The following is a 24,748-nucleotide window of genomic DNA, read 5'->3' on the forward strand; positions in this document are numbered from 1 at the left end:
TCAAATGTTCTCCAGTGAGAGCCTGACCAACTCGAGGACCTTTGAGGAGTTTGCTGCCTCTGGAGCTGGAGGGTGCCAGGCAGAGGGGAGCAGGGTGAAAGCAGGTGACGAGTGAGAGAGCAAAGAGGAAGACAAAGACGAGTGCTCCCACCGGACGCCTCTGTAGATTCTGCCACTTGCCACTGAAGCAGGGCCGGGACAGCCCTCACATTCATACAGGCTTTCCATGAGTACATCTACTGTCCCTCCAAGGTGCTCTCTCTGTACAGAGACCATGGCATGACCAAAGAACTGACATGGATGGAGTTCCAGAGGTCTGCCTTTTGTGAGGGACAGATGGGTGAATGAGAAGGACAAGTAGTCACTCACTGTACATAGTCTTTTTGTAACTAAAATATATTACTGTGCTTGTATTGTTTGTCTTTTCTTTTTGTATTGTAAGTGTTTTATTTAATAAATAGCTGTCCATTCATTAGTTGTTATACTGTAACATTGCTTTGATATATGGTTACATATGGTTACAATTCTTAAAATCTCGTGCTTGTTTTCCTCTTTTCAGATGTAAATGACTACATTTTATTCATTCATTATATGGTCCACATTGTTTATACTTATTCAGTAGCCTACATACAGTATTAGTCTGTTCAGTATCCTCTATAATGAAAGAAAACATAAAACAGTGATTAGCCCCCAACCACACTACAGCTTCACACATTGAAAGTAAAATGGTAAGTAGAACAACAGTGATGTATCTAGAAGTTTCATATTAGATGCAAGATTAAAATACAATGCTCAAATCAAATAAATAAAAAAAAATAAACATGTTGTAAAAGTTTGGCCCAGACGGGGCTTGATCCTACTCGTGGCTGTTCTGGCTCTATGGGTACAGCCTACAATTAATAATATTAAATGTAGTATCACAAACCTAAACTGTGTAGTAAATCAATAACAAGCCTAGGATTCTACCTGTAATTCACAGGTTGTTGCCAAACGAGGGTGTGGGGCAGAAACAGTGTGAAAATATAAATGAATAAAGCCCAGTCTGCCCTAACCCCACACACTCTGATCATATCAGCTGATGTCCGGACTCTCGCACTGTAGAACGAGCGTCTGCGCAGCCCACATACACAACCCCCTGTGCGCTGCTTCATGGAGAAGGACTTGTTTTTGTACAATATTTTGAATGAAGGGAAGTGGTGCGCGCTCACATCCGCCAAGGCATTTATCGCTGAATAAATAAATAAAACAATAAATATCGATTTATTTATTTCACTTTTGTTGTATAAAATGCATTTACTTCTTTCCTTTCTAAAAAAAAACACAAAAAAACTATAATAAATAAATAAAATTATAATATGCATCAAATGTTGACGCTGAGACTTACTCAATCCTTAAGATGAAGCCAATAAAGTTCAGACCAGAAAAGTGTGCACAAAATCCAGATTTAAAAGTCTTGGGAAAAAATGGATACGTGCAGAGGATCATAGTGGCCACTAGATGCCCCCGACGCCTCATTATAAATTGTGCATCGACTCAATGTATACAAATTTGTTTGTTTTATGTTTTTGGTTGATCTATATGAGCTCTAAAATAAAATAAAACGTGCAACAGTGGCGTTTTAGACCTTCTTACAATCTTTGATTTGTTTGGATTATGAAATCTTAAAGAGAGCCACTTCGTCCCTTTTCAAACTGTTATTTGCAAAGCATAAATCTTTATTAAAAATGTGAGTAAAAGTAAAAAATACAAATTTAATCTTGAAACAAAACTGATTTATTAGAAGGAAATATGTATGGTTCAGGGAACATTTTCAGCCTTCATTCTGGCTCAGATGTGGCTTAATATGGCAGCCACTTATCCATAAATTATCAAAGATTTAAAGAAGCACATGTGGCCCCAGATAACCTAGACCAGGGGTAGACTAACAATCCTGCATTTTTGGCAACCTTACCTTTGCCTTGTTCCATAGATGTGGAATACAAGCTGCTTTTCAAGGCTCTTTAAACATGTTTGCATGACTTTATCAGCACGTGGTCTGCCCTAAGATTGTCAACACTAGGTCTACTTCAAATAGCAAACCAGCATAGCACAATACATGCACACCCTGAAGATGGCACAAGGCAACACGAGCTTGTGCTCATTCATTTCTGGCTTTGAAATAAACGTACTTTTGCAAGTGACGAGTGCCTGGACCTCATCTTATTCTGCATAAGGACAATATTTCAGTATAAAGTACATTCTCTCCAGTTTGACATTACTCAAAACCTAAAAGTGATGCTAAAGAGTCATAGTGATGGCTAATGTGACCGTTTAGAGCAATTTTGTAGCTTTCAGATGAGGCGTTTCTCTGACTATAGGCTGTAAGCTCCAGTAAAGAAGCTTAAGGTAAGAAGCGTAAAGTCAAACTGGAGAAACTGCACTAGGTTAATGCAGGGGTAAGAGGTTAGGCAGTTTCGACAACAGCTCCATTACACTCGAGGCAGATCCTTGCTGGATGACAGTGTGGTGATTGGAGACAAGTTGCAACAGCAGCATTGGACGAGCACATTCCCCATGGTGACAAATGGCTCCTAAAAAAAGGCCAATAGTGGAAGCAAAAAGTCAAGGCAGACATTCTGGACTCAGACACGTGCGCTTTTATTGAACCGTCATACACCTTCAGGTAGAAACTTTGCATAATGAACGTACTGAACCATATCATTTAAGGCTGAAGTTACAAAAAACAAAAATTTCTGTGGGTGTTTAGAAGCATTTGCTGTGGACGATGCTAGGGCCGGACTCGTCGTACTCCTGTTTGCTGATCCACATCTGCTGGAATGTGGACCGGGAAGCTTGGATGGAGCCGCCGATCCACACAGAGTATTTCCTCTCTGGGGGAGTGATGATCTGGGAAGAGAAAGGAGGAGTTTCGTTCAGGTAACAACTGGAGTGCATGTAGATGAGGGTCAAGGTTTTAAAACTCCGAATTAAATCCTACTGTTCAAGCGATAAGATTTGCGATTCAGATTTCAAATGCCTGGATTGAGACATGAAGCGATTCTAGAGTAGGTAGAATTTGCCTTGAAATGTTTAGACCCAACCCCGTGAACTGCTACCTTAACGTGGTGGGGTTGTTTGAGTGCCCAAATGATTCGAGGAGCTATGTTGTCTGGGGCTTTATGCCCCTGGTAGGGTCTCCCATGGCAAACAGGTCCGAGGTGACGGGTCAGACAAAGAGCAGTTCAAAAGACTTCTATGGACAGTATTACATCAAGGACCGTGACATCGCCCGGCATGGCGCAGCCGGGGCCCCACCCTGGAGCCAGACCTGGGGTTGGGGCCCGAACGCGAGCGTCTGGTGGCCGGGCCTCTGCCCATGGGGCCCGGCCGGGCACAGCCCGAAGGGACGACGTGGGCCCGCCCTCCTGTGGACCCACCACCCGCAGAGGGATCCGTAGGGGTCGGGTGCGAAGAGGACTGGGTGGCAGTCAGAGGCGGGTGCCTCGACGGCCTGGTCCGCATGCACAGCTTCTGGCGTTCGGGACATGGAACGTCACTTCGCTGGGGGGGAAGGAGCCTGAGCTTATGCGGGAGGTTGAGAGATGCCGGCTAGATATAGTTGGGCTCACCTCCACGCACAGCTTGGGTTCTGGATTCCAACTCCTGGAGAGAGGCTGGACTCTCCATTTTTCTGGAGTTGCCCACGGGGAGAGGCGGCGGGCTGGGGTGGGTTTGCTCATAGCCCCCCAGCTCAGCCGTCACGTGTTGCAGAGTACCCGGCCTTCTTGGAGTCCCTGGGAGGGGCGCTAGATGGTGCTCCGACTGGGTACTCCATTGTTCTACTGGGGGACTTCAACGCCCACGTGGGTAACGACAGTGAGACCTGAGTGATTGGGAGGAACGACCTCCCCGATCTGAACCCGAGTGGTGTTCTGTTATTGGACTTCTGTGCTGGTTACGGTTTGTCCACAATGAACACCATGTTCGAGCACAAGGGTGTCCATAAGTGCACGTGGCACCAGGACACCCTAGGCAGGAGGTCGATGATCGACTTTGTAGTTGTGTCGTCTGATCTCCGTCCGCGTGTCTCGGACACTCGGGTGAAGAGAAAGGCTGAGCTGTCAACTGATCACCACCTGGTGGTGAGCTGGATCCGCTGGCAGGGGAGGAAGCCGATAAGACCTGGCAGGCCCAAGCGTGTTGTGAGGGTCTGCTGGGAACGTCTGGCGGATCCCTCTGTCAGTGGGGTCTTCAACTCCCACCTCCGGAAGAGCTTCACCCGGATTCCGAGGGAGGCTGAGGACATGGAGTCCGAGTGGACCATGTTCTCCTCCTCCATTGTCGATGCGGCTGCTCGTAGTTGTGGCCGTAAGGTCTCTGGTGCCTGTCGCGGCGGCAATCCCCGAACCCGGTGGTGGCGCCCGGAAGTAAGGGATGCCGTCAAGCTGAAGAAGGAGTCCTACCTGGCCTTGTTGGCTTGTGGGACTCCGGAGGCAGCTGAGAGGTACCGGCAGGCCAAGCGTACTGCAGCTCATGAGGTCGCAGAGGCAAAAACTCGGGTCTGGGAGGAGTTCGGAGAAGCCATGGAGGAGGACTATCGGTCGGCCTCGAAGAGATTTTGGCAAACCGTCCGGCGCTTCAGGAAGGGGAAGCAGTGCTTCACCAACACTGTTTACAGTGCGGGTGGGGGGCTGCTGACCTCGACTGGGGATGTCGTCGGGCGGTGGAAGGAGTACTTCCAGGACCTCCTCAATCCCGCCGTCACGTCTTCCGATGGGGAAGCAGAGGCTGGGGACTCGGAGGTGGGCTCGCCCATCACCGGGGCTGAAGTCACCGAGGTGATGAGAAAGCTCCTTGGTGACAAGGCTCCGGGGGTGGATGAGATTCGCCCTGAGTACCTTAAGTCTCTGGATGTTGTAGGACTGTCGTGGCTGACACGTCTCTGCAACATCGCGTGGCGGTCGGGGACAGCGCACCTGGATTGGCACACCGGGGTGGTGGTCCCTCTCCTTAAAAAGGGGGGTAAATCGGAGGGTGTGCTCCAATTACAGAGGGATCACCCTCCTTAGCCTCCCCGGTAAGGTTTACTCCAGGGTGCTGGAGAGGAGGATCCGGCCGATAGTTGAACCTCGGATCCAGGAGGAACAATGCGGTTGTCGTCCTGGTCGTGGCACACTGGACCAGCTCTATACCCTCCGTCGGGTGCTCGAGGGTTCGTGGGAGTTCGCCCAACCAGTCCACATGTGTTTTGGGGATCTGGAGCGTTCGACCGTGTCCCTCGTGGTGCCCCGTGGGGGGTGCTCCGGGAGTATGGGGTACGGGGCCATCTGCTAAGGGCTGTCCGTTCCTTGTATGACCGCAGCAGGAGCTTGGTTCGCATTGCCGGCAGTAAGTCAGACCTGTTCCCGGTGCATGTTGGTCTCCACCAGGGCTGTCCTTTGTCACCGGTTCTGTTCATTACCTTTATGGACAGAATTTCTAGGCGCAGCCAGGGGCCGGAGGGTGTCCGGTTTGGGAGCCTCAGGATCTCATCTCTTTTGCGGATGATGTTGTTCTGTTGGCTTCAACAAACCAGGACCTTCAGCACGCTCTGGGGCGGTTTGCAGCCGAGTGTGTAGCGGCCGGGATGAGGATCAGCACCTCCAAATCCGAGGCCATGGTTCTCCACCACCGGAAAAAGGTGGCTTCCCCTCTTCAGGTTGGTGGGGAGTCCTTACCTCAAGTGGAGGAGTTCAAGTATCTCGGGGTCTTGTTCACGAGTGAGGGACGGATGGAGCGTGAGATCAACAGACGGATCGGTGCGGCATCAGCAGTGATGCGGTGGCTGTATCGGTCTGTCGTGGTGAAGAGGGAGCTGAGTCGGGGCAAAGCTCTCGATTTACCGATCGATCTACCTTCCCACCCTCACCTATGGTCATGAGATTTGGGTAAGATCGCGAATACGAGCAGGCGAAATGAGCTTCCTCCACAGGGTGGCTGGGCGCACCCTTCGAGATCGGGTGAGGAGCTCAGTTACCCAGGTGGAGCTTGGAGTAGAGTCGCTGCTCCGTCACGTCGAAAGGAGCCAGCTGAGGTGGCTAGGGCATCTGTGCCGGATGCCTCCTGGTCGCCTCCCGCGGGAGGTATTCCAGGCATGTCCTAGTGGGACAAGGCCTCGTAGAAGATCCAGGACACGTGGTGGGACTATGTCTCCGAGCTTGCCCGGTGTCGCCTCGGGGTCCCCCCAGAACAGCTGGAGGAGGTGTGTGTGGATCGGGAAGTTTGGGCATCTCTGCTAAGACTGCTAAGACTGCTGCCCCTGCGACCCGGCCCCGGATAAAGCGGAAGAAAATGGATGGATGGATGTTTAGACCCACTTAACAAGTACTCATTCAAACTATCCACATAAACAGTTAAAGGTCTTCCATCTACACAAACCTTCACATAAGATTTTTAAACTACCATCGCTGTCAAAAGTTAAAAAAAACTACACAGCAACACTGCACTCTGGTGACAATTCTTAGCAACTACAAAATTGTGAAAATCTGACCAACTCAGCCTCGGGCAAGTGCAGGAACCCTCAATCCCTACAGCAAGTCTGATACAGTAAATATTCACAGTACTGATGGTTACCTTGATCTTCATGGTGGTGGGGGCCAGGTCAGTGATCTCCTTCTGCATGCGGTCAGCGATGCCTGGGGTCATGGTGGTGCCTCCAGACAGGACAATGTTGGCAAACAGGTCTTTACGGATGTCCACGTTGCACTTCATGATGCTGTTGAAGGTGGTTTCATGGATGCCGCAGGACTCCATACCTATTCAAGAGGGGGAGGTTGGTATTAAAGGTTCAGGTAATTCCCAAAAACAAAACCTAATTTGCAAATTCTCAAGGCTTCCATGTGTCCCTTATGAACTGAATTAGTAGGTTTTGGGCACTTTTATGAGAAAATACCTTTTCTCAATAGGAGCCTAGTCAATTGGTTATGTAATATTTTTAACCGCTTTCTTGCACTTACCAAGGAAAGCGGGCTGGAAGAGGGCCTCTGGGCAGCGGAACCTCTCGTTGCCGATGGTGATGACCTGTCCGTCGGGGAGCTCGTAGGACTTATCCAGAACGCAAGAGGAGGCGGCAGTACTCATCTCCTGCTCAAAGTCCAGCGCCACGTAGCACAGCTTCTCCTTGATGTCACGCACGATCTCACGCGCGGCTGCACACAAGGGGTTTACACATTAGCAGTTTGACCGGAGAACAGTCAAAAGTATCAAGAGTAGTACTAGAGTATGCCGAAAAAAAAATCTGATCCAATTAGTCAAGTTAAAAAAGGTATTTTAATGAACGTTTGCATTACTTGTGTTCCTCAGGGGGCAGTGCTAGGCCCAAAACTGTTCATGTTTTACATTAATGATATGGACAAGAGGTTAAGGCATTTAAAATGTTTTTTTCGCATGAGAATGTGGATAACTACTTGAAATTATCCACAAGCGTAAGTGCATGCTCTGGGGAAAACGTTACCTCAGCAAAAGTACGATGAAGTGTTTAACAGGACTACAATTTCTTTTTCTTACTAGCCCAAGTTATTGCCACAAGGTTTAAAAAGATTATACGTTTTACTAAACATCTACTCAATGTAGCATAGAGACTTCACCTCAGCCCATTCCCTCCATGTAGAGGCCCCGCCCGTTATACCTGTGGTGGTGAAGCTGTAGGCCCTCTCGGTGAGGATCTTCATGAGGTAGTCTGTGAGGTCTCTTCCAGCCAAGTTCGCACGGAGGATGGCGTGGGGCAGTGCGTGGCCTTCGTTGATGGGCACGGTGTGAGTGACGCCGTCGCCGGAGTCCATGACGATGCCAGTGGTACGACCGGAGGCATGCAGCGACAGCACGGCCTGGATGGCAACGTACATGGCCGGGGTGTTGAACGTCTCAAACATGATCTGCGCAAAAAGGAAAGTCAGTTGAAAAAAAATGTGGGGGCATGCAAGGTTTATGGAAAAGGGCAGGTTTTAGAAAATACAAGGACAGCAGAGTAGCAAGGTAAACATATCATGCATTATATCAACCTGCTTTTGGGCTCGTGAGCATTGATTCGACGTGACGATGACTAGAAAGATTTAATCTACTTTACTAGAATTAGGACAAAACATAAGTCAAATGGCACAATACTATTAGTCTTAATTTGGTAAAACTCAGGTGCCAAAAACTAGTCAAGAATTAATGCTTTGAGGAAACAAACTGAGACGGAAGTAAACTTTTTCAGATCATTGATAATGGAGCATCAAACAATTATAGATTATTCAGACACCAGTGCTCCTATACTACTGGGACGTGCACTAATAAGAGCAAATAGCTTCTTATAGGCCACACTGTCCATCAATCTCCTCATGCAGTTAGCATCTAGTTTGCAAACTCTCCACAGCAGTTTACATGCTACACGCGAACCCAGCACCGCAGCACTGTTGAGAAACCTGAGACACCCCCAGAGATGAAAGTCGAGCTCAGAGAGCGGAAACCTGGATGGCGAGGGTCAGGAGGAGTGACAGCAGAGAAGGCTCTTTGAAGAGGAGAGGGTACCATTTTGTTCAACAGGCTTGATTTTTCGTCGTGATAAAAATCTCATACCTGGGTCATCTTCTCACGATTAGCCTTGGGGTTGAGCGGGGCCTCGGTCAGCAGGACGGGGTGCTCCTCAGGGGCCACGCGCAGCTCGTTGCAGAAGGTGTGGTGCCAGATCTTCTCCATGTCGTCCCAGTTGGTGACGATGCCGTGCTCGATGGGGTACTCCAGGGTGAGGATGCCCCTGTGGCTCTGCGCCTCGTCACCCACGAAGGTGTCCATGCCAACCATCACACCCTGAGGCAAAAAAAATAAAATAAAGTCTGTTCAAGTTTCTCAGCACAGTATACGAAGCAAGGACTACACGGAAAGATCGAGGAATCACTACTGGGGCAAATGGTCTTCAGAAACCGCTGAAGGGCACACATTAGGCAAAGTTTTGATACGTTTAATTTGAAACACTTTATTCCCTCCCGGAGAGAGATTTTCATGAATTTCCAAATACTAGGATTATTCTATCCATCCATCCATCCATTTTCTTCCGCTTTATCCGGGGCCGGGTCGCGGGGGCAGCAGTCTCAGCAGAGATGCCCAAACTTCCCGATCCACACACACTTCCTCCAGCTGTTCTGGGGGGACCCCGAGGCGACACCAGGCCAGCTCGGAGACATAGTCCCACCACCGTGTCCTGGGTCTTCCACGAGGCCTTGTCCCACTAGGACATGCCTGGAACACCTCCCGCGGGAGGCGACCAGGAGGCATCCGAAACAGATGCCCGAGCCACCTCAGCTGGCTCCTTTCGACGTGGAGGAGCAGCGACTCTACTCCGAGCTCCTCCCGGGTAGCTGAGCTCCTCACCCGATCTCGGAGGGTGCGCCCAGCCACCCTGCGAAGGAAACTCATTTCGGCCGCTTGTATTCGCGATCTTGTCCTTTCGGTCATTACCCAAATCTCATGACCATAGGTGAGGGTGGGAACGTAGATCGATCGGTAAATCGAGAGCTTTGCCCTCCGACTCAGCTCCCTCTTCACCACGACAGACCGATACAGCGACCGCATCACTGCTGACGCTGCACCGATCCGTCTGTCGATCTCACGCTCCATCCGTCCCTCACTCGTGAACAAGACCCCGAGATACTTGAACTCCTCCACTTGAGGTAAGGACTCCCCACCGACCTGGAGAGGGGAAACCACCTTTTTCCGGTGGAGGACCATGGCCTCGGATTTGGAGGTGCTGATCCTCATCCCGGCCGCTACACACTCAGCTGCAAACCGCCCCAGTGCGTGCTGAAGGTCCTGGTTTGTTGAAGCCAACAGAACAACATCATCTGCAAACAGCAGAGATGAGACTCTGAGGCTCCCAAACCGGACACCCTCCGGCCCCTGGCTGCGCCGAGAAATTCTGTCCATAAAAGTAATGAACAGAACCGGTGACAAAGGGCAGCCCTGGCGGAGACCAACACGCACCGGGAACAGGTCTGACTTACTGCCGGCAATGCGAACCAAGCTCCTGCTGCGGTCATACAGGGAACGGACAGCCCTTAGCAGAGGGCCCCGGACCCCATACTCCCGGAGCACCCCCCACAGGGCACCACGAGGGACGCGGTCGAACGCTTTCTCCAAGTCCACAAAACACATGTGGACTGGTTGGGCGAACTCCCACGAACCCTCGAGCACCCGACGGAGGGTATAGAGCTGGTCCAGTGTGCCACGACCAGGACGAAAACCGCATTGTTCCTCCTGAATCCGAGGTTCAACTATCGGCCGGATCCTCCTCTCCAGCACCCTGGAGTAGACCTTACCGGGGAGGCTAAGGAGGGTGATTCCTCTGTAATTGGAACACACCCTCCGATCCCCCTTCTTAAAGAGAGGGACCACCACCCCGGTCTGCCAATCCAGGGGCACTGTCCCCGACCGCCACGCGATGTTGCAGAGACGTGTCAGCCAAGACAGTCCTACAACATCCAGAGACTTAAGGTACTCAGGGCGAATCTCATCCACCCCCGGAGCCTTGCCACCGAGGAGCTTTCTCACCACCTCGGTGACTTCAGCCCCGGTGATGGGCGAGCCCACCTCCAAGTCCCCAGCCTCTGCTTCCTCATCGGAAGACGTGACGGCGGGGTTGAGGAGGTCCTCGAAGTACTCCTTCCACCGTCCGACGACATCCCCAGTCGAGGTCAGCAGCCCCCCACCCGCACTGTACACAGTGTTGGTGAAGCACTGCTTCCCCCTCCTGAGGCGCCGGATGGTTTGCCAGAATTTCTTCGAGGCCGACCGATAGTCTTCCTCCATGGCCTCCCCGAACTCCTCCCAGACACGAGTTTTTGCCTCTGCGACCGCACGAGCTGCAGCACGCTTGGCCTGCCGGTACCTCTCAGCTGCCTCAGGAGTCCCACAAGCCAACAAGGCTAGGTAGGACTCCTTCTTCAGCTTGACGGCATCCCTTACTTCCGGGCGCCACCACCGGGTTCGGGGATTGCCGCCGCGACAGGCACCAGAGACCTTACGGCCACAACTACGAGCAGCCGCATCAACAATGGAGGAGGAGAACAGAGTCCACTCGGACTCCATGTCCCCCGCCTCCCCCGGAATCTGGGTGAAGCTCTTCCGGAGGTGGGAGTTGAAGACCCCACTGACAGAGGGATCCGCCAGTCGTTCCCAGCAGACCCTAACAATACGCTTGGGCCTGCCAGGTCTGACCGGCTTCCTCCCCTGCCAGCGGATCCAGCTCACCACCAGGTGGTGATCGGTTGACAGCTCAGCCCCTCTCTTCACTCGAGTGTCCGAGACACGCGGCCGGAGGTCAGATGACACAACTACAAAGTCGATCATCGACCTCCTGCCTAGGGTGTCCTGGTGCCACGTGCACTTATGGACACCCTTGTGCTCGAACATGGTGTTCGTTATGGACAAACCGTGACTAGCACAGAAGTCCAATAACAGAACACCACTCGGGTTCAGATCGGGGAGGCCGTTCCTCCCAATCACTCCCTCCCAGGTTTCACTGTCGTTACCCACGTGGGCGTTGAAGTCCCCCAGTAGAACAATGGAGGCCCCAGTCGGAGCACTATCTAGTATCCCTCCCAGGGACTCCAAGAAGGCCGGGTACTCTGCACCGATGTTGGGCCCGTAGGCCGAGACAACGGTGAGAGACCTGTCCCCGACCCGAAGGCGTAGGGACGCGACCCTCTCGTCCACCGGGGTGAACTCCAACACGTGACGGCTGAGCTGGGGGGATATGAGCAAACCCACCCCAGCCCGCCGTCTCTCCCCGCGGGCAACTCCAGAACAATGGAGAGTCCAGCCTCTCTCCAGGAGTTGGGATCCGGAACCCAAGCTGTGCGTGGAGGTGAGCCCGACTATATCTAGTCGGTATCTCTCAACCTCCCGCACAAGCTCAGGCTCCTTCCCCCCCAGCGAGGTGACGTTCCATGTCCCGAACGCCAGAAGCTGTGCATGTGGACCAGGTCGTCGAGGCACCCGGCCTCGACTGCCACCCAGTCCTCTTAGCACCCGACCCCTACGGATCCCTCTGCGGGTGGTGGGTCCACAGGAGGGCGGGCCCACGTCGTCCCTTCGGGCTGTGCCCGGCCGGGCCCCGTGGGCAGAGGCCCGGCCACCAGACGCTCGCGTTCGGGCCCCAACCCCAGGTCTGGCTCCAGGGTGGGGCCCCGGCTGCGCCATGCCGGGCGACGTCTCGGTCCTTGATTGGTGTACGTCCATAGAAGTCTTGTGAGCTGCTCTTCGTCTGACCCGTCACCTCGGACCTGTTTGCCATGGGAGACCCTACCAGGGGCATAAAGCCCCGGACAACATAGCTCCTCGGATCATTCGGGTACTCAAACAACCCCACCACGTTAAGGTGGCAGCTCATGGGGGATTATTCTAGTGTGCAAGAAATGCACATTTTACACCAGTGAAGCAGCAACTTAATAAAAAAATAAAAAAATATGTTCTGGAGCGTCAGTGACATGAGCTGCGTAACTCACTGGTATAATATTGGTGCAAAGAAGCTGATACAGTATTTTTTTTTATGTAGGCCTCATCCAGTGCCAATTTGTATTTTCAGGAACACTTTGAAGTGATGGATTGGGGAACAAGCCAAAACATTTGCACGAACAATCATTAAACACCATTACATCAGACACATTTATTGCCTCATCCTAAACCCTGGAAGGATTAAGCACTGGCCAAATCCCATTAAGGTTGTGGCAAACATTTATAGGGAAAACTTAAAAAAAAAAAAAAAAAGTTAGACAACTCTAGAGCATAGTTGAAACAAAATATATTTGACCCAATTACCACAAAGCTTAGATAATCAAATAAGCACAAAACTGGGTCTAAAATAAACCCAACTTGGAATAATTCTGCCTAACATGGGGTGTAAATGAGGTCTAGACCAGATAAATAGTAGCCAATTATTAATAAAATGCTCCTTGAGATGTAGCTCATTTGCGGGGACCAAATGAATTACTAAAGCAAAAGTTAAAAAAAAGTTTGAATTAAAGTGCGATATTGCAGATGAACCACTGGTGGTTCACATGCCATCGTTTGGAAATCAAGGGATTTAAAACATTTTTTTTTTTAAAGTGTCCAAAAGGTAATAGGTCTGAATAAAATGGTACAGTCACATTTGACAGCAGTACAATATACACACATCCTTCCAACTTGTAATCAAATCGTTTGGAGCCAGTGTTTGTGTCTTTGTTTCAATGCAGATGTTCATTAATGTGCATTGCGCCCATCAAATAAAACAAGCCTACAGTGTAACTGCCACACTTTCATTTCACTTTGTTTTTTGTGTATTTTTATGTTGTTATGGTTGAGTGCCACCAGAGGGCGCTGCGGCGCTAAAGTCAGTTTTACGTCTGCAGAGTAGAAGTTAATTATCGTAGAAGAAGCGATCTCTCAAGAGAAAAAGAAGCAAGATGTTTAAGAAAAACAAAAGGTAAACGTTTAACAAGAAACGACCAAAATAAGAAGTAAGAAGAAACCTGAAGCTAATTCCTCTAGCTCTCGGTACTCAGCCAACGAGGTATTTTGTCGTTTTATTTTTGTCTTAAGTATTTTGATTTGCCAATTGTCTTTATTTTTCTTGAAGCTAATTATTGTCTTGTTTGTGTTTTATAGTTTTCACGGTGTGTTTATTAAGATGAAGAAAATAAATTCATCAGTAGAGAAAGCCACTTGTGTCTGTCGTACCTGGAGGAATTATAGTGAAAACTCGGACTGATCTGCGCGAGTGGAGAGCACATGACGAGGCGGCATGATCTAAGGTGCAGCGGTCTCGTCGGAGCGTGATCAGCACATGCACGGAGCGGAGCTGTGAAGGGACAGTGGAGCCAGGAGTGCGCAAGGACTAAAAGCACGCAGTCTGAGGAGCAATGCTTTAAGATAAGGCCATAAGAAGAAGGCGAGCTTAAAGGTTGTCTAAGTGAACTGTGAAGAAAGCAACGTCCTAGCCCTCCCAGGTTTTCTGTTCATAAGGTGACGGCTACCTCAAGTTTATAAGTTTAAAAGGTTCACAAGTTAAGAACCAGTATCTATTTTATTTTATTGGGACATTGTTTACAGCCAAGTCAATGCTGTATTTTATTTGAAAAGTTAAAGGGCATTTTTATATTTTGAGAATTTTGAACTAAGAGCTAAGTTACATTTATACCAAGTTACATTCTATTGTATTTTGCCTTTGATTTCAAGAATATTTAAGAAGTGTACATTTTCAAGTACCTACTGTGTAAAAGAGACTAAGTTTACGTTTTAACGACCATTTGAGTGACAGAACGTTACCATGACAGAGCCAAGTGACCTCCCAGTTGAAACTGAGGTCAGTGCAGAACTCCGAGCGCTGTTTCAAGAACAAGTTACTGATTCTAGCAAGCAACAAGAGCTAGCAGAACCAAGAAGAAGTGAGAGAGTGAAAACACTCACAGAGAAAGGAAAAGAAATGCAAGATGAAAGAATTAAGGGACTCCAACAAAGATTTAACTACAATTATGAAAAGTGGAGAACACGTGCTAAATCATCTAAGAAACCCCTCTCTCAATCTGACCCATTAAGTGAAGACTTACTTAAAGATATTATTGGTGATGTTACAGGTTTGTGTGCAGATGTCACGAAAGTCTATGGTGAGTTACGCAAGCTCACCCCACCAGATCATGAGACCCGTCGCAAAGTAGATAAATGTGTGGAGATCTCAAACTTCATTGTGGATCGAGCAACTAATCGATTGGATGGGAAAGAGGAAGAGGAACAAGATTGGCCAGATGCAGGCTCCCTCTTCAAGACCACAAGCAGTAAGTCAAGCTCCTTTAACACAACTAAGAACACATCTGAGCATTCAAGTAGATCCTCTGTAAAGCATCAAGAAGCTGCAGCAGAAGCAGCTGCAAGTCAAGCTGTTCTCACCGTGTTACAAGAACAAGAGAAAGAACAGCAAGAAATTGCTATGCTTGAAGCTGAAGTCAGGAAAAAGGTTGCAGAGCGAGAAGCATTAGTCAAGCAAATGCGCTTAGAAAGAGAGGCAGAGGAAATCAAATTGAGAATGCTAAGAGAAGCTGATGAAGCAAAGTTAAAGGCTCAACAAGAAGAAGAGTATGCAGTACTACAAAGAACTCTTGATGAGAAGAAAAGAAAGGTACAGCATCTGGATAAGGTTAAAGATCTCAAGGCAGCACAAGCAAGGATGCAAGTGTATGACCAAGCGAGTGTTACAGGGGAGCGCCAAGTTGATTTGACAAAGATCAATATAAAAGTTAAAGACGACAAACATGTACACTTCCCTTCTCTGCTTGAACAAGCTGAAACCCAAGTTGCAGCCACCCCTACAAGTGATGGTACATCAGATCTTGTGAAAGTGCTTGCAAGTGCACTAAGTGCAAGCCGCATCCCGGTTCCTGAACCTGCTGCGTTTAGTGGGGATCCTTTAGGATACAGTGACTGGAAACTTTCATTTAAAACACTGATTGACCAAAAGAACATCCCGGAAAAGGAGAAAATATTCTACCTTCGGAGATATGTGAGTGGACAAGCTAAGAGTGCCCTTGATGGATACTTCCTACTTGGAACAGAATCTGCATACGTTTCTGCATGGAAGATTCTCGATGAAAGGTACGGAAACCCATTCACAATCGCTAAAGCTTACAGAGACAAACTACAAGCATGGCCCAAAATGACTTCTAAGGACAGTTTTGAGTTAAGAGACTTTGCAGATTTCTTGCGCAGTTGTGAAGCAGCAATGGTTCACCTCAAGTCATTAGAGATACTGAATGACTGCAATGAGAACAGAAAGATTCTTTCCAAGTTACCAGACTGGCTCGCAGCTAGCTGGAACCGCAAGGTAATTGAAATCGAAGAACAAACAAACCAGTTTCCCACTTTCAGCCAGTTTGTTGCATTTCTAACAAGAGAAGCCAAGATTGCTTGTAACCCTGTTACGTCGCTGCAGTCGCTGAAGCAAGATGATCTTGACAAATCAGAAAGGCTGAAACCCACAAGACAGAGACAAATTGGAGCTAATACTCTGACAACTACTTCCCAAGAAAGGCCGCAACTGACATGCATATTCTGCAAGAAGCCCAAGCATAGTCTACACAAATGCAGAAGTTTTTTGGACAAAGCAGTGTCAGACAGAATCAAGTTCATTCAGTCGGAAAAGCTCTGTTTCGGTTGTCTCAAACCAGGTCACCATTCGAAGAACTGTACAAGTCGCAATGTTTGTGAGAAGTGCAATAAAAAACATCCTACCTGTCTTCACGAAGATAGAGTCAAAGATAAAGAAGAACAAAAACAACAACTACCAGATAAGCCAAACCCAAGTAACGAAAGACCAAGCCACAACGACCAAGCTCAAGAACAAGTTAATGCCACAGCTACAACAAACAGAGTTGTAAGTCAAGAAAGTAACACACAAACAGCCGCAATCATTCCTGTGTGGCTTTCGTCTCCTGCAAAACCCAAAGAAGTCCTCGTATATGCGTTACTGGACACGCAGAGTGACACCACCTTTGTTCTCTGTGAAGTTGCAGACTCGCTTGAGAGGAAGCAAGAACCTGTCAAACTAGAACTGTCTACCATGTCTTCCCAGACAACAGTTGTTCAGTCTCACAGACTACAAGATCTTCAAGTTCGTGGCTTTAATTCAAGCAAGAAAATCACTCTACCTCCTACATATACTCGAGAGTTTATTCCTGCCAATAAAGCTCACATACCAACTAATGAGACTGCTAAAGCTTGGCCACATTTGGAACACCTTCAGTCCGAAATCACACCTTTGCAAGACTGTGAAGTAGGATTGTTGATCGGATACAACTGCTCACAAGCTCTCCTCCCAAGAGAGGTCGTGTCAGGCAAAGAAGAACAGCCGTATGCTCAACGCACAGATCTTGGTTGGAGCATTGTTGGACAAAGTAATCCCTGTCTAAACTATGGAGATGCAATTGGAATCAGTCATCGCATTATTGTCAAGAAAGTAATTCCAGAGATCGAGCCATCTGTGAAGCTTCAGAACAAGGTCCACTATGTAAATAGGACAAAAATAAGAGACGTCACTCCTTCAGACATCGTCAAGGCGCTCGAAGCAGACTTCTCTGAAAAGGCCATTGATGACAATCCGGTGTCTCAAGAAGACTTGAAGTTCCTTGCAAAACTTAAAGAGAACATCAAACAAAATGAAAGCGGCCACTATGAGATGCCATTACCATTTCGTGATGAAAGACCCAAGTTACCAAACAATAAAATATGTGCAATGCATCGCTTGAAGTGTCTGGAAAAGAGATTCAAGAAAGACAAAACATACTACAGCGATTACAAAAACTTTATGGATGACATCATCTCAAGAGGTGACGCAGAAAAGGTCCCTGATGAAGAATTAGACAACACTCCTGCGTGGTATATCCCACACCATGGGGTCTATCACCCGCACAAACCAGGAAAGATCAGAGTAGTATTTGATGCCTCTGCCAAGTACCAAGATACCTCTCTCAACGACCATCTCTTGACCGGTCCTGACCTGACGAATGCTTTGGTGGGCGTTCTTTGTCGTTTTCGCAAAAGTTCTGTCGCATTCATGTGTGATATAGAGCGAATGTTTCACCAATTCCACGTCACAAAGGAAGATCAGGATTACTTAAGGTTTCTTTGGTGGGAGAAGGGAGACTTGGAAGCAACACCGTCAGTCTTTCGGATGAAAGTCCATCTATTTGGAGCAGCGTCGTCTCCAGGCTGCGCCAACTTTGGCCTGAAACACCTCGCAGCACAAGGACAAGGTACATTTCAAGAGAACGCCATATGCTTCATACAAAGAAACTTTTATGTCGATGACGGCTTGACAAGCGTTCATGCGGAGAGTGAGGCTATTCAACTTATCAGAGACTCAAGAGAGCTATGTGCTACCGGAAAGTTAAGACTCCACAAGTTTGTGTCCAACAGTGAAAGTGTTATGTCCACTATTCCTGAAGAAGAGTGTGCTACAGTTAAAGACCTGGACATGTCTTTAAGTTTACCACGCATTGAAAGAGCTCTTGGAGTGGAATGGTGCGTAACATCAGACACTTTCAAGTTCAGAGTTCAAGTCAAGTCAAACCCACTGACAAGAAGAGGTGTACTTTCCACCGTAGCCTCTATTTACGACCCCCTTGGCTTTATCGCACCGTTTGTCCTCCTTGGCAAGCAGATTCTCCAGCAAATGTGCAGAGATAAGGTTGATTGGGATCAAGAGCTTCCAGAACATCTGAAGCCACAGTGGGAATCATGGATCAAAGATCTACCAAGTTTAGCCAACGTGCAAATTTCAAGATGTTTCGTTCCTAAAGATTTCGGACAAGTTAAAAGCTACGAGCTTCATCACTTCGCAGACGCCAGTGTCAACGGATATGGCGCATGTACTTACCTGCGAGTCATTAACCATTCAGATCAAGTCCATTGCTGTTTAGTAATGGCCAAGTCAAGAGTCACACCCACTAGCGTCACGACTATCCCTAGACTCGAGCTCTCAGCAGCAGTTGTTGCAGTTAGAGTCGGTGATCTTCTCAGAACAGAGCTTGAAATCCCTGACATGCAAGAGTTCTTCTGGACAGACTCTACCGTCGTTCTTGGCTACATAAATAATGATGCCAGGAGGTTTCAAGTATTCGTAGCTAATCGCATACAAAGAATCAAGTCAAGCACAAGACCAGAGCAATGGGCATATGTTGCGTCAGAGCACAACCCTGCGGACTACACTTCTCGAGGCTTAACTGCAGAACAACTCAAGTCTTCAGATTGGTTTAAAGGACCAGCATTTCTCTGGGAAAGGAACCTGCCTGTTAGAGATGTCAAGGTGGGAGAGATCAAAGAAAATGATCCAGAGCTTCGAAAAGCTTTTGTGTGTACCTCCAAGGCAAAAGAAGAGCGAACTATTCTCGACAGATTTGAGAAGTTCTCAGAATGGACAAGATTGATAAGAGCACTTGCAATCTTGAGAAGGAAAGTCAAGGAATACAAATGTGAAATAACAAAGACCAAAGAAAGTACAAGTTTGGAAGAGAGAAAAGAAACTGAACTGTTTGTCATTAAACTAGTTCAAGAGAAAGCTTTCGCAGAAGAAATAAAGAATCTGAAATCAAAGAAAACAGTTTCTAAGACCAAAGATAGAAAACTGTACAAACTGAGTCCGTTTCTGGATGATGAAGGAATCCTTAGAGTTGGCGGACGTTTGAGTCAAGCTGTGCTACACCCACACGTAAAGCATCCAGCCATACTCCCCAAGGACAGTCATGTCTCAACTTTGTTAATCAGACATTTTCACTCGAAAGTTCAACACCAAGGTCGTGGAATGACTATGAATGAACTGCGTGCTAACGGTTGGTGGATCCTTGGAAGCAGCCGTGCAGTTTCATCATACATCTTCACATGTGTCAAGTGTCGCAAGTACAGAAGGAAGACAGAGAATCAAAGTATGGGAGATTTACCAATAGACCGGACGGAACCTACTCCACCCTTTACTTATGTCGGAATGGATTGTTTCGGACCGATATACGTCAAAGACGGACGTAAAGAACTCAAGAGATATGGACTCATACTCACCTGTCTATGCTCACGAGCCATACATATCGAAGTTGTGGACGATCTAAGTACAGACGCATTCCTCAATGCTTTGCGAGCGTTTATTGCAATCAGAGGGAATGTTCGTCAACTAAGATGTGACAAGGGAACCAATTTCGTTGGTGCCCAGAGAGAATTTGCAAAACTCATGAAAGATTTGGACCAAGAGAAAGTGAAAGTACTTGGATGTGAATTTCTCATGAATCCCCCATCGGCAAGCCACATGGGCGGAGTGTGGGAAAGGCAGATAAGGACCATCCGTAGTGTTCTTTCAGCTATCCTTGACCATTCAGCGAAGAGACTCGACAGTACATCTTTAAGAACCTTGTTGTACGAAGTCATGGCGATTATCAACAGCAGGCCACTTTCAGTTGAACATTTGAACGATCCAACTGGCCTGGAACCGCTAACGCCTAACCACATCCTAACAATGAAGTCAACCATTATTCAGCCTCCACCAGGAGAGTTCATGAAAGAAGACTTATACCTTCAAAAACGTTGGAGAAGAGTACAATATTTGGCTAACGAGTTTTGGATTCGTTGGAGGAAAGAATATTTACTCAACTTGCAACCAAGACAGAAGTGGAACGCACACAGAAGAGATCTGAAGATTAACGATGTCGTGCTTCTACAAGAAGATCTTGCACCACGCAATGAATGGAAGCTAGCCAAAGTCACAGACGTCTATCCTGGACCTGATAACAAAGTGAGAAAGATTCGACTTTTGGTTAGTGAAAGGACGTATGACAAACAAAACAAACTTACGACTAAAACCGTTTCACTAGAAAGACCTATACATAAGGTTATTGTTTTGATTGAAGCAGACTAATGCTTACAGTTGTTTTTATGTTCAGACTGTCAGTTAGAGTTAATTAATAGAAATCCCACAGCAAAAGTAGTGAGATTTGGTGGGAGTGTAACTGCCACACTTTCATTTCACTTTGTTTTTTGTGTATTTTTATGTTGTTATGGTTGAGTGCCACCAGAGGGCGCTGCGGCGCTAAAGTCAGTTTTACGTCTGCAGAGTAGAAGTTAATTATCGTAGAAGAAGCGATCTCTCAAGAGAAAAAGAAGCAAGATGTTTAAGAAAAACAAAAGGTAAACGTTTAACAAGAAACGACCAAAATAAGAAGTAAGAAGAAACCTGAAGCTAATTCCTCTAGCTCTCGGTACTCAGCCAACGAGGTATTTTGTCGTTTTATTTTTGTCTTAAGTATTTTGATTTGCCAATTGTCTTTATTTTTCTTGAAGCTAATTATTGTCTTGTTTGTGTTTTATAGTTTTCACGGTGTGTTTATTAAGATGAAGAAAATAAATTCATCAGTAGAGAAAGCCACTTGTGTCTGTCGTACCTGGAGGAATTATATACAGTGTGTTTTCCCCAAAGTAATGAAACCGAAACGGCTTCAAAACCCATTTAATGACCAACTTACTAATGCATGCTGCACTCATTTACCTGATGCCTGGGTCGCCCAACAATGGAGGGGAACACAGCGCGTGGAGCGTCATCTCCTGCAAAGCCAGCTTTGCACGTTTCAGATCCATTGTCAACGACGAGGGCTGTAACATCGTCTTCCATTTTCTATGACACAAAAGAGAAACCCCTGTTTTAAAAAAACAGCGTGCCCATTTACTTTTTTTGTGTGAGCAAAGCCCTGGTCATGCTGGAGGTTGGACGCTGGATGTCGCTGTGGCGCAGTTTCCAGTTACATGCCAGACCCAAGGAAACACTGGCTGTGGCCATATAAGGCAAAAGCATTCAAATCAGCAGCGGGGAAAATAAATAAATAAAAATATATACATCAATGCACGTCGCCTATATAAAATACTTGCAGGAGACTATCAAAAACGAATGAATGGGCTGTATGCACAGTGACCCCACGTGATTTCCGCCTGGACAGTCAGCCAGATGCTGTCGTTCCTGTCCGTGATCTCTTCCCATTAAAAATGAGCAGGTCCCACAGAAATGAACCAATAGCTTAAGATTTGGTAAAGGACAGCGAGTAAAAGTTAAGATGTGACTGGAGCAGGTTAAAAAATATTACATGAGACGTAATGACTTCACTGGAGGAAACCTCCGTGTTCATAACGGTGGATGTTTTTGTCTTGAGGCTAACGCGGCTAACGCGGCTAACACAAAATAAAAAATAAAACTAGCGCAAAGTTTTGAACGAGCCTGCGCAAAAGAATTGTCCTGTTAGTAGTTTAAAGGTCCTATATCATGCAAAATCGACTTTTTAGAGCTTTTAGCCATGTTGTTATGCTATTTCCTTATCAAAAACACCCCCAGAGTGGTTTGTGGCTTCATTCACGCAGCTCTCAGCAATCCTCCTGAATCCTGCTCTCTGAGCAGCTGCTCCTCCCTCTCCTGGTGAACGACTGAGTGTTCAGTTGTGTCGTCACAGCGGAACGGAAGTGCTCGACGTCTGTAATGCAATGTCTTACAGCCTGATTTTAACTTGTAAAACAGCTTTTTCATTATTTCTGTCGTAAGAGAGATGAAAGAGGAAAAAAAAAAAAAAAAGATGTGTCCGAGGTGCGTCCAGGTCAGCTGAGGCCAAAACAAACACATCCCTGAGCGTCTGAACAGACGTCATGTTTGCGCTGCAGCTGTGAAGATGGAGCTCGTTATAACTGGACACACCTGTTCTTTATTCTTACCTAACAATAATGTCAAGGACGGAGAAAAAGAAGCGCGTTTGGCTACGAGGACGGGAGTTTGTTCAACTTTTTTCAAGAAGAGGCCAATCGAAGTTGTTTTTTTTCTCCGGGATTCAGCAACTATCACCAAAATGGTGTTTTTCTGTGACTGTCTCTGATGGATGTTTGGTGAACCTTCGCCAGAACCAAAGTGGATTCACTTTTATAACCAACGCGAGTCCCATAATGTAAACAGCGATGGACCAGAGGGTGAGTCAGTCCAAAGGCGGGTTAGCTTGTGTGTTAGCATATTAGCATGTGTGTTAGCCATTTATGAAGCTGTGTTGCAGATGACAACTCCTTATAACTGCATCGTGAAGTAACTTCACTTATTGTTGTTTATTTATATCACGGTAAAGTTGTATGTGCGGAGAGAGGGGGTGGAGTTAACTGAATCGAAGCGTTTTGTCTTCCGGGTTTGAAAAATACCTCCAGAAAACACTTATATTTATCACAAAAATGAGTGCTCCTTAATGGTAGAGGTACAATATATCATATACATGCCTATACTTAACTTTGGAATGGCTAAAATAGCATGATATAGATCCTTTAAATAATATTTACTTGTTTACATGTTATATTATCATTTTTCAACACTAGCCTTTAGCTCTAAGATAAAAGCTCTGCCCCTTACGACAGCTGGCGTTTGCTTTGGGTGCTGGATTCACAGCGAACATGATGTTTGTAATACGTAGCTGTGACTGTCCATCAGTCACTCGTTGTCCTTAACTAGATCCTGAGCTTCTCTATATTTGTCTGGAAACCTGCTAATTGTGAATGTAAACGAGCGCTGACAGGAAGTCCAGCGCCTTGCTGACTGTCCAGGAAGACGTCACGTGGGGAAACTGTGCATATAGCCTATAGAGCTCCTAGCTACAAGTGATTCATAAGGTGTGTTCGAAATGAGCCAGACGGACGCAGTTTTGACAGCCGACTGCAGACGCACGGTGCCGGTTAGATTTCTGTCCGACCTGCTCCAGACGGGCTCTGATGTCACGGGCACGTGGGGCACGGAAAGATCGTGAGACCCCAACGAGAGCAGCCGACTTGATCAGCCGCTGCATCTCTCCAGAGGCAACTGCAGCGGCTCCACGGCCCACGTGCATGATGGGAAAACACCCACCTGTCCGCGGCTCAGGCTCAGGTGATTGGATACGAGTCTGCTGTGATCAGAAACGTGCTCCTCGCCCCCTCCTCTCTCCTCTTTAGATCTGAACAAAGAAACTATGACTGAAACTATTAAAGTTATGTATCGCCCCTAAAATAGAGCTCATGTTTGATGCTTTTCAGAACAAACTAATGATTTAAAAGGACGTATTTTATCTCACAAACCTGAACAAACAAACAAATGGGAAAGTTTTCTCTGATGAAGAATGATGTCTCTGCAGTAAAGGAAACAGAGCGGGAGGTGAATGACTTTTATTTAGGATAAACTTTAAATGAACGCGATATCTGAACGAGACGCTGTGTGATCTGAGGTCGCTCTCGTTGTTCTCTGCATGTGGAGCGGTCGGATTGACTTCAGACTTTTCTCTCCACCCCCGCTGCGTCGGCTACTCTCACCGATCATCCAGGCGAGCCGCAACGGCATCTCGAACACACCTAGTGATACAGACGGCATCTCGTCATAGAAGGGGGCGTGGCCTCGCCAAGGGGGAAAATAGAATCTTTTGGGAAACACAATTTTCCACTCTTTTTAGCCATTTTCTGGTGGAATATGAACTTATTTATCACATACAAATAAAGTCCAGTGTAAATCGGGCCCATATGGATATTTTGTCACAGCAGATTGTTCAGTAGAAGTGAAAAAACGGCAGTTGTAGCTAGTGCTAGATAACCGTTAGCATTAGCCCGATGCTAACATGTAGCATCAAGTTAACATTCTCTGTTTTTTTATGTATTTATGGGCTGTTGAACTACTTCGCTCCTCTCCATGTCTTTGCATCTTTATTTAGCAAAAAACTATATTCATATTTCAGCTTTTGTTAAAGTAGTTTTTGAATAATTAGAGAAAGTTTTTGATTTTTTCAAAATTGTTTTCCCCCTTAACTGTTTTCAAACATGACCATATATGGGCAATTCCAGAGATGCCGTCTGTATCCGTCCTCTCGCCCATTCATTCTTATGCCTCTCGTCTGGCTCAAAATTAACGCCACATTTTACGAAGCCGACGAAACGCAAAGCAAACACTACGACATTACGGAGGCAAAACAAAAAAAAAAGCAATTTAAGTGACAAATGTGCCGTTTCTTACCTCTGTGGGGCGGGTTTTGGCTGTATGAGGGCTGGCACGGTGCTGTTCGGAGCTCTGAGCTCGACTGCGATGGCAGACAGAGAGCTCGGCGGTTTTATCCAAGTGTATCTGTCAGCGTGCCGTGAAGTGGGCGTGGCGAGAAGTGACGTCACTACACGACACGCCCACTAGTAGTAGTAGAAATTTATTGTCCCCGTGGGG

At 47.2% G+C, this 24,748-nt stretch overlaps 2 protein-coding genes across 2 annotated transcripts in view; both read right to left on the reverse strand.

Moving 5' to 3' along the window:
- Positions 1-2,696: 2,696 nt before the first annotated feature.
- The window catches only part of LOC306960264 (actin, cytoplasmic 1), a 90,721-nt gene continuing 68,669 nt past the window's right edge, over positions 2,697-24,748 (reverse strand). The window contains exon 8 of the transcript XR_013792668.1: positions 2,697-2,732. The gene's annotated coding sequence lies outside the window, so the exon portion shown is untranslated. The remainder of the gene's footprint in view (positions 2,733-24,748) is intronic.
- LOC306960269 (actin, cytoplasmic 2-like) lies at positions 2,739-24,624 on the reverse strand. The gene is made up of 7 exons (XM_079552647.1): positions 24,548-24,624; positions 21,050-21,175; positions 8,578-8,808; positions 7,646-7,892; positions 6,975-7,166; positions 6,592-6,773; positions 2,739-2,886 (listed from the first exon to the last, which is right to left on the reverse strand). The coding sequence occupies exons 2-7, from the start codon at positions 21,170-21,172 to the stop codon at positions 2,743-2,745; spliced, it is 1,119 nt and encodes a 372-aa protein (XP_079408773.1). The 5' UTR covers positions 21,173-21,175; positions 24,548-24,624; the 3' UTR covers positions 2,739-2,742.

The sequence above is a fragment of the Gobius niger genome (assembly GCF_951799975.1).
Source record: "Gobius niger genome assembly, chromosome: 3".
NCBI lineage: Eukaryota > Metazoa > Chordata > Actinopteri > Gobiiformes > Gobiidae > Gobius > Gobius niger.

Excerpts from the sequence above, each read along its gene's own strand:
- LOC306960269 (XM_079552647.1), bottom strand. The coding sequence starts at position 21,172 with ATGGAAGACGATGTTACAGCCCTCGTCGTTGACAATGGATCTGAAACG. Across the intron at positions 7,893-8,577 it reads ATCGTGAGAAGATGACCCAG|ATCATGTTTGAGACGTTCAA; the intron begins GTATGAGATTTT and ends CTTTTTGCGCAG. Across the intron at positions 2,887-6,591 it reads CCACCACCATGAAGATCAAG|ATCATCACTCCCCCAGAGAG; the intron begins GTAACCATCAGT and ends TTCTCTTCCCAG.